The sequence below is a fragment of the Empidonax traillii genome, unplaced genomic scaffold, assembly GCF_003031625.1.
Source record: "Empidonax traillii isolate 1590-97213 ecotype Southwest subspecies unplaced genomic scaffold, ASM303162v1 scaffold4579:size9456, whole genome shotgun sequence".
NCBI classification, from domain to species: Eukaryota; Metazoa; Chordata; class Aves; order Passeriformes; family Tyrannidae; genus Empidonax; species Empidonax traillii.
The window spans coordinates 559-7,319 of record NW_020959772.1 but is presented as its reverse complement, the minus strand read 5'-3'; the positions used below and the strand labels follow the sequence as shown (position 1 = coordinate 7,319).

Genomic DNA, 6,761 nt, shown 5'->3' with positions numbered 1-6,761 from the left:
TTGGGGCTCGGGAGGGGTGATTAGGTGCTTGATGGGTTTGGTTTGGGGCTCAGGGAGGGTGGTTTGGGGCTCGGGGGGGCTTGTTCCCAAGGGACCCCGGCCCAGCCCCCCACCCCAGCGGCCCCGGCCCCCCTCCTGCCAGCCCGGGGGTGGCGCGGAGCGCTGGCAGTTAATTGCTCTCCCTGGGGAGTTTTGTCTTCTAAACAGCCTTTAAATGTCACTCTTTTCAAAAATTACGCCTGTCAGGTTTGCTAATTGTTTATGAGCACGTCATGTTCCCTCCCCCGGCCCGCGCTCCCGCCCACCCGCTGCTGGAGCGGGGCTGAGCTCCCGGGGCTCGGAACCTTCCCGCTGCTGGGCACAGAGGGGGCTGGCAGAGCCCTGCTCCCCTGGCCAGGCACATCCCGCCCTGCTCCTCCCCACAGCTCCCACACAGCCCCCAGGGTGTTCGTGGGAGCTGGGGCGGCTCCAGCCCCGCTCCCGCTGCCCCAGGAGCTTTCCCGGGCTCAGCTCGGTTTTTGGGGAGCACAAGCCCAGCTGGAAGTCCACCCGTGACCCCTCTGGGGAGTGGGGGTGTTTCTCCCGAGGAGTTGGTTCCTCGTGGGCTGCAGGCAGGCTCTGGCACAGCCCTGGAGCACCCGTGGAGCAGAGCAGGAGGGCTCTGGGTCCCTCCCCGGCTCACATTCACCGCTTTCCCTGCAGCCCTGGGGCTTCCCGGCCCGGGAGTTCCTGCGGAAGAAGCTCATCGGGAAGGAGGTTTGCTTCACCGTGGAGTACAAGACCCCGCAGGGCCGGGAGTATGGGATGGTGTACCTGGGGAAAGGTGAGCTGGGGGGGGGCTGGGGGAGGGCGAGGGGAGGGTTGGGGGGCACAGGCAGAGCGTGAGTTGGGATGCGCTGCCAGCAGAAGGACGCGTTCCCACTTTTCCGTCACTTTTCCGTGGACACTCGGCTTTGGGAGGGGAGTGACGTCCAGCCCTGCTCCCTCTGCCCCAGAAGCTTTCCTGGAGCTCGGCTGAGGGGGGTCTTGAGCATGAATCCAGCTGGAAAACCACCTGTGATTTCTTTGAGGGGGAACAGAGTGGGTTAGTGGAGGTGTTGGGGTGCACTGTTGGCAGCGGAAGGATGCATTCCCTCTTTTCCACGGACCCCAGCTCTGGGAGGGGAGCGATGCCCGGTGCTGGTCCCGGTGCAGAGCCGGAGCACAGCCGTGCTCTCCGGAGCTCCAGGCTCATGGACGTGGGCATCGGGTGAATTCCCACAGGTTTCCCTCTTCCATCCTTTTTGTTGTTCTAAATCCCTTGCTTGTCTGTGGCTGAGATTCCCAAAAGGAAGCAGCTCCCTTGAGAATGCTTGGATGGGTTTTGGGGCTCCCGCTCCCTGTGGTTGCCCCTCAGCCATCGCCCAGGCTGGTGGGAGAGGGGCTGGGAGGTGACCACATCGTGCTGCCGGCTCTGTTCCTCTCAGAATTCCCTCGGGATTGAAGAAGGGGAATGAGATCTCGGCATGGGTGGGTTCCTGAGATGAGCGGATGCTTACCAGGACCCAGCTGATCCTCCCAGTTGGGGCTCAGTTGGATGTGGCCAAGGTGTGACCCCCTTTCCACCAGCACCAGAGCTGAATTCCCATTGCCTGCTACATCCAGCACACTCCAGGCAGCATCTCCTGTGTCCCCTTGGGGGTCCCACTGCAGCACAGGAACACGAGACCCCCGTGGTCCCCAGGCTGCAGGAAAGGGGAGTGGGACCCTCCCCTGAGACCACGAATGCGTGGATATCAAAGTCACCTCCGTGCTCAAGGAATGCTTGGACAAGGCTCTCAGGGACATGGTGGGATTCTGGGGTGTCCCGTGCAGGGCCAGGAGTTGGACTCATGATCCTGGTGGGTCCTTTCCAGCTCGGGACATTCTGTGATGCATTCCTGAACTTCCAGCTTGCTGGGGGTCTGGGAAGCCCTCTGGGATGGGGATCCCCTCCTGGAGAGGCAGGGATTGGAATCACAGTCATTTAGGTTGGAAAAGACCTCCAGGATTGAGACCAACCAGGATTGAGACCCCCCAGGGCTGACCTTCAGCCTGGGCAGGCCCTGGAGACACAGCCTGGGACCAAAAAAAAGCTGGGGAAGAGGTTTTGCTGTTGGTGCTTCCTCAGCCCAGCGCAGCCTCTCCGGCTGCCGCGCCGGGGCCTCCCCATCCCTGTTCCAGCCCAGCCTGGCAGGCGAGGAGGGGAGAAATGAGGCAGAAAACGCTTCCTGATGAAATTTGTCAGGGTTTAAATACTATAAATGTGGGAATGCTGTGACAGTTTCCCTGGCAGCTGTGTGGCATCTGCGTGAGGCTCCAGCTGGGGATTGCTCCAGCGCTTGCTACCTGGAATCGCCCTGGGAATGCTTGCCAGGACTGAGGTCCACGTCCCTCTGGGCTGACCCTGTGTGCCAGTGGCTCCTCTCCCTGACTGCTCTGCTCTCTCCACAGACACGAGTGGTGAGAACATCGCCGAGTCCCTGGTGGCCGAAGGACTTGCCTCCCGTCGGGAAGGGATCCGGGCCAACAAGTACGCACGGGGCTCCCATCCCGAGGTTCTCCTTGGCTTTGGCCTGGCACCAGGCCCTGCTGCCCAGCTCCCTGTGGTTCCACAAGCATTCCCAGTGTCCCATCAGGGTTGGGATGTGGAGGGGCTGGGCAGGAGGGCCCGTCTGGCTCCTTTCCTGGGATGCCAAAGTGCCAGAGCTGTGTCCCTGGGCTGCGGAGCAGGGAATGTTCTGGAGCTCTTGGTCTCTGTGCAGTCACACTTGGTGTGGAGTTGAGGTGCTTTAATTCCAGCTAGAGAGGTAGTGGTGACATTCCTGCCCCTTGTCCTGCACCTGGGATCCCATTCCAGAGGTGTGGCTCAGTTCCAGGGCAGGGCCAGCCTCGTTTGGAGGATCAGGGAATCCCAGGATGGTTTGGGTTGAAGGAACCTTAAAGCCTATCCAGTGCCACCCCCTGCCATGGGCAGGGACACCTTCCACTAGCCCAGGTTGCTCCAAGCCCCGTCCAACCTGGCCTTGGACACTTCCATGGATCCAGGGGCAGCCACAGCTTCTCTGGGCAACCTGTTAAATATCCCTGAATTTGTTGTGGCAGGGCTGATGTCAACACTGGGAGGGGATAGTTGTCACTTTGGTGGCCCTTCAGTGGCCACCTGTGTGTGCAGGACTGGGCTGGTCCGTGGGCTGGCACAGCACGTGCCCGAGTTTGCCGTCCCTCCTCTCCTGAGCCTGCTCTGCCCTGCTGGGGGCCGGGAATGCTGCTGTTTTTCCATCGTGGCGCACCAAGGCAGCCTTTGGAAGGTTCCCACAGGCTCAGTCTCCCCAGTGTGTGTGGGAGATGAGGCTCCCAGCCCCTGTTCCCACACGGATGGTGCCGGAGGACACCGCTGCGGTTCCCGGGGTGTCGCTCACCCGGGCAGGGATGGATGTTCCCGGGATAAACCCCGCGGGAGCCTCACCCCACGTCCCTGTGCCCTCAGCCCCGAGCAGAGCCGGCTGGCAGAGCTGGAGGAGCAGGCCAAGAGCGCCAAGAAGGGGATGTGGAGCGAGGGCACGGGGTCCCACACCGTGCGGGACCTCAAGTACACCATCGAGAACCCCCGGCACTTCGTGGACTCCCTGCACCAGAAGCCGGTCAATGGTAAGGTGGCATCGGAGAGGAGGGCACGGAGTCACCGTGTCCTCCCCCCTCTGTGGTGTCAGGGGCTGGCTGCCTATGCCTGGTGCTGTTGTGGCACCCCTGGGCTCCCGGGGCCCGGCACAGGGGGACTGATGCATGCCTTGCTCCGCAGCCATCATCGAGCACGTGCGGGACGGCAGCGTGGTGAGGGCCCTGCTGCTGCCCGACTACTACCTGGTCACCGTCATGCTCTCGGGCATCAAGGTGAGCCCTGGGCCCTGCTGCCCTCCCTGCAGCACATTCTCTCTGCAGTTGTCACCAGCGTTCCATTCCACGTCCTGGCAGGAGTGAAGGGGCTGCTCCGATCCCTGTGGCTGCCCAGCTCACGGGGCTGGAGCAGGGAGGGAGGGAGGGAGGGATGGAGGGACGTGCTTGTCGCCTGCTGTACATGCAGTTCTAGGCTGGGTGCAACCCTGGGTGTCACTGTGGGGATGGGCACAGTTTGGGTTGGGTGGGTACTAGCTGTCAGGCTGGGCAGAGCCCGAGCTCTGGGCTCTTGGGCACCCTGCTCATAATTATGCTGGAAGTTCGTGGAATCATGGAGTGGTTTGTGTGGGAAGAGACCTGAAAGCCCATCCACTACTACCCTCTACCATGGGCAGGACATCTTCCACTGGACCTGCTCCAAGCCCCGTCCAACCTGGCCTTGGACACTTCCAGGGGCAGCCACAGCTTCTCTGGCCAACCTGGGCCAGGGCCTGCCCACCCTCTCAGCGAGAAATTCCTTCCCAATATCCCATCTGTCCCTGCCCTCTGGCACTGGGAAGCCATTCCCTGTGTCCTGTCCCTCCATCCCTTGTCCCCAGTCCCTCTCCAGCTCTCCTGGAGCCCCTTTAGGTGCTGACAGGGGCTCTCAGGTCTCCCTGAAACCTTCTTCAGGTGAACCCCCCCAGCTGTCCCAACCTGGCTCCAGAGCAGAGGGGCTCCAACACTTGGAGCATCTCTGTGACCTCCTCTGGACTCTCCCCAGCACCTCCACGTCCTTATCCTGGCATCCCAGAGCTGGAGTTGGTCCCTGTGTCCCAGTTTGCTGCTGGCAGTGTTTGCTGGGGCGGTTGCAGGGCTGTGTCAGTGGAACACAACTTGAAGCATCGGGACACACAGACCCCAAACTACACCCTGAGCACGGGGCTGAGTGCAGTCCCCTCCCCAGGGAGGTTTCCCACTCCCTTCCCGAGGTTTTAGTGGCCATCCCGTGCCCTGACTGTCCCCCTGTGCCGCAGTGCCCCACGTTCAAGCGCGAGGCCGACGCTCCCGAGGTCCCGGAGCCGTTTGCGGCCGAAGCCAAGTTCTTCACGGAGTCCCGGCTGCTGCAGAGGGACGTGCAGATTGTCCTGGAGAGCTGCCACAACCAGAACATCCTGGGCACCATCCTGCACCCGGCAAGTGGGGCTGGGGGGGGGGCAGGGTCCTGGGGGCTGTCAGGCATCGCTGCTGGTGACTCTAAAGGGCAAGATCCTGGTGCTTCCCGTGGGGAAACTGGGGGTCGTGGGCTCTTCCTGGTGGATGTGGGAGACCCTGTTCCATCTGAGGAGAGCTGAGCCCTGTGGGTGTCGCTGGGGTGGTCTCCACTAGCACTGGGAGCTGTGCCCAGACCTCGCAGGGGGCTTTGGGGACCAGTGATGTGGAAGGGGCTGCACGGGGCGGGCGAGCTCCCCTCTCGCAGCGGGGCAGGGACAGGGGTGGGTGTCCAATACCCTGTTCTCAGTTCTGACCCTGAGCCTCCTCCCCTTCCCCCCAGAACGGGAACATCACAGAGCTGCTGTTGAAGGAGGGCTTTGCCCGGTGTGTGGACTGGTCCATCGCCGTGTACACCCGTGGGGCCGACAAGCTGCGTGCGGCCGAAAGGTGGGTGTGGGCTGGGGGGCTGGCGTGGGCGACTCCCACCTGCTCCCAGGGGGGCCTTCCCAGCCTCGTGGGGGTCATCCAGTGCTCTCCCAGGTGGGATTGATGTGACCTCCCCTTGCAAGTCCTCTTCAGCCCCGCTGTCCCAGCCAGGGCTTTGCTGGGGATGTCACCTCCGGCATGTCCATCCCCAGCAGACCCCGATGTCCCACTGTCCCCTCCCCTGCAGGTTCGCCAAAGAGCGCAAACTGAGGATCTGGAGGGACTACGTGGCCCCCACAGCAAACCTGGATCAGAAGGACAAGCAGTTTGTGGCCAAGGTGAGGGGCAGGGTGAGGCAGGTGGTGCTGGGAAGGGACAGTCCTGGATTGGGGGTGGAGGGCAGGTGCTCAACTCCGTATCTGACCGCTCTGTGGGCTTGGATAAACCCCAGAGGGTTTTCCCATCTTGCCGTGGATCGTGGTGCACGACCAACCAGGTGCACACCGGGACGTCCAGCAGGCCTGTGGTGGGAGGAGGTGGAAAGGGAGGGAGCCACAAGGGGAAGGGGCTGTGGTTCTTAGGGATGGGCTGGTGGGTGCCCTGGCACCTCACCCCCGCTGTTGGGGGGCCACAGGGATGCTCTTGGCCTGCATGGCGTCACAGCACAGCCCCGCTCCCAGGGGATGGTTGCTCCGTGGGTTGATTCCCACTGCTCTCAGGGGGATGGTTGCCCCACAGATTGATTCCCACCACTCCCAGGGTGTTGGTTGCCCTGGGAGTGGATTCCCACTGCTTGCTCCTGGGGGGATTGTTGTCCCATGGGTTGGAGATGCTGCTGAGCCCCACTCCTGGGGGGTGCTGGTGTGGTGCTGTGGGGCTCTGTGGGGAGCTGAGGCTCCTGAGAGCTGAGGTATCCCCTGCCTGTGTTTCTGGCACGTGGATGCCGTGATACTCCTGCCCCGCTGTGGTTTGGAGGGCACAGCCGATGTGGGAGGGGGATGAAGCCGCGTGGGGGTTATCCCTGGTGGGTTGTGAGAGGCTGTGGGGGCTGTGGGATCCGGGCAGGATGCAGGGCAGCAGCCCCACTAGATGGTGCTGCCGGCTCACCCAGTGCAGCCGCCGCGGGCTCGCCGTTCCGCTGGAATTTCCCTGGCGATGTGCAGCAGCCGCATTTCTTGGAAAGTCGGCACTGTCCCTGCGCAGGTTCGGATCCTGACTCCTGGGGG

General features: G+C 62.8%; 1 protein-coding gene across 1 annotated transcript in view; it reads left to right on the top strand.

The window, feature by feature from the left end:
- The window catches only part of LOC114072942 (staphylococcal nuclease domain-containing protein 1), a gene marked incomplete at both ends in the record, with an annotated part of 6,931 nt that extends 1,046 nt beyond the window's left edge, over positions 1-5,885 (top strand). The window contains 7 exons of the mRNA XM_027910758.1: positions 703-823; positions 2,473-2,551; positions 3,509-3,669; positions 3,821-3,912; positions 4,932-5,090; positions 5,450-5,556; positions 5,783-5,885. Of these exons, the coding sequence (XP_027766559.1) occupies positions 703-823; positions 2,473-2,551; positions 3,509-3,669; positions 3,821-3,912; positions 4,932-5,090; positions 5,450-5,556; positions 5,783-5,885 (822 nt within the window). The remainder of the gene's footprint in view (positions 1-702; positions 824-2,472; positions 2,552-3,508; positions 3,670-3,820; positions 3,913-4,931; positions 5,091-5,449; positions 5,557-5,782) is intronic.
- Between the last annotated feature and the right edge of the window lie 876 nt (positions 5,886-6,761).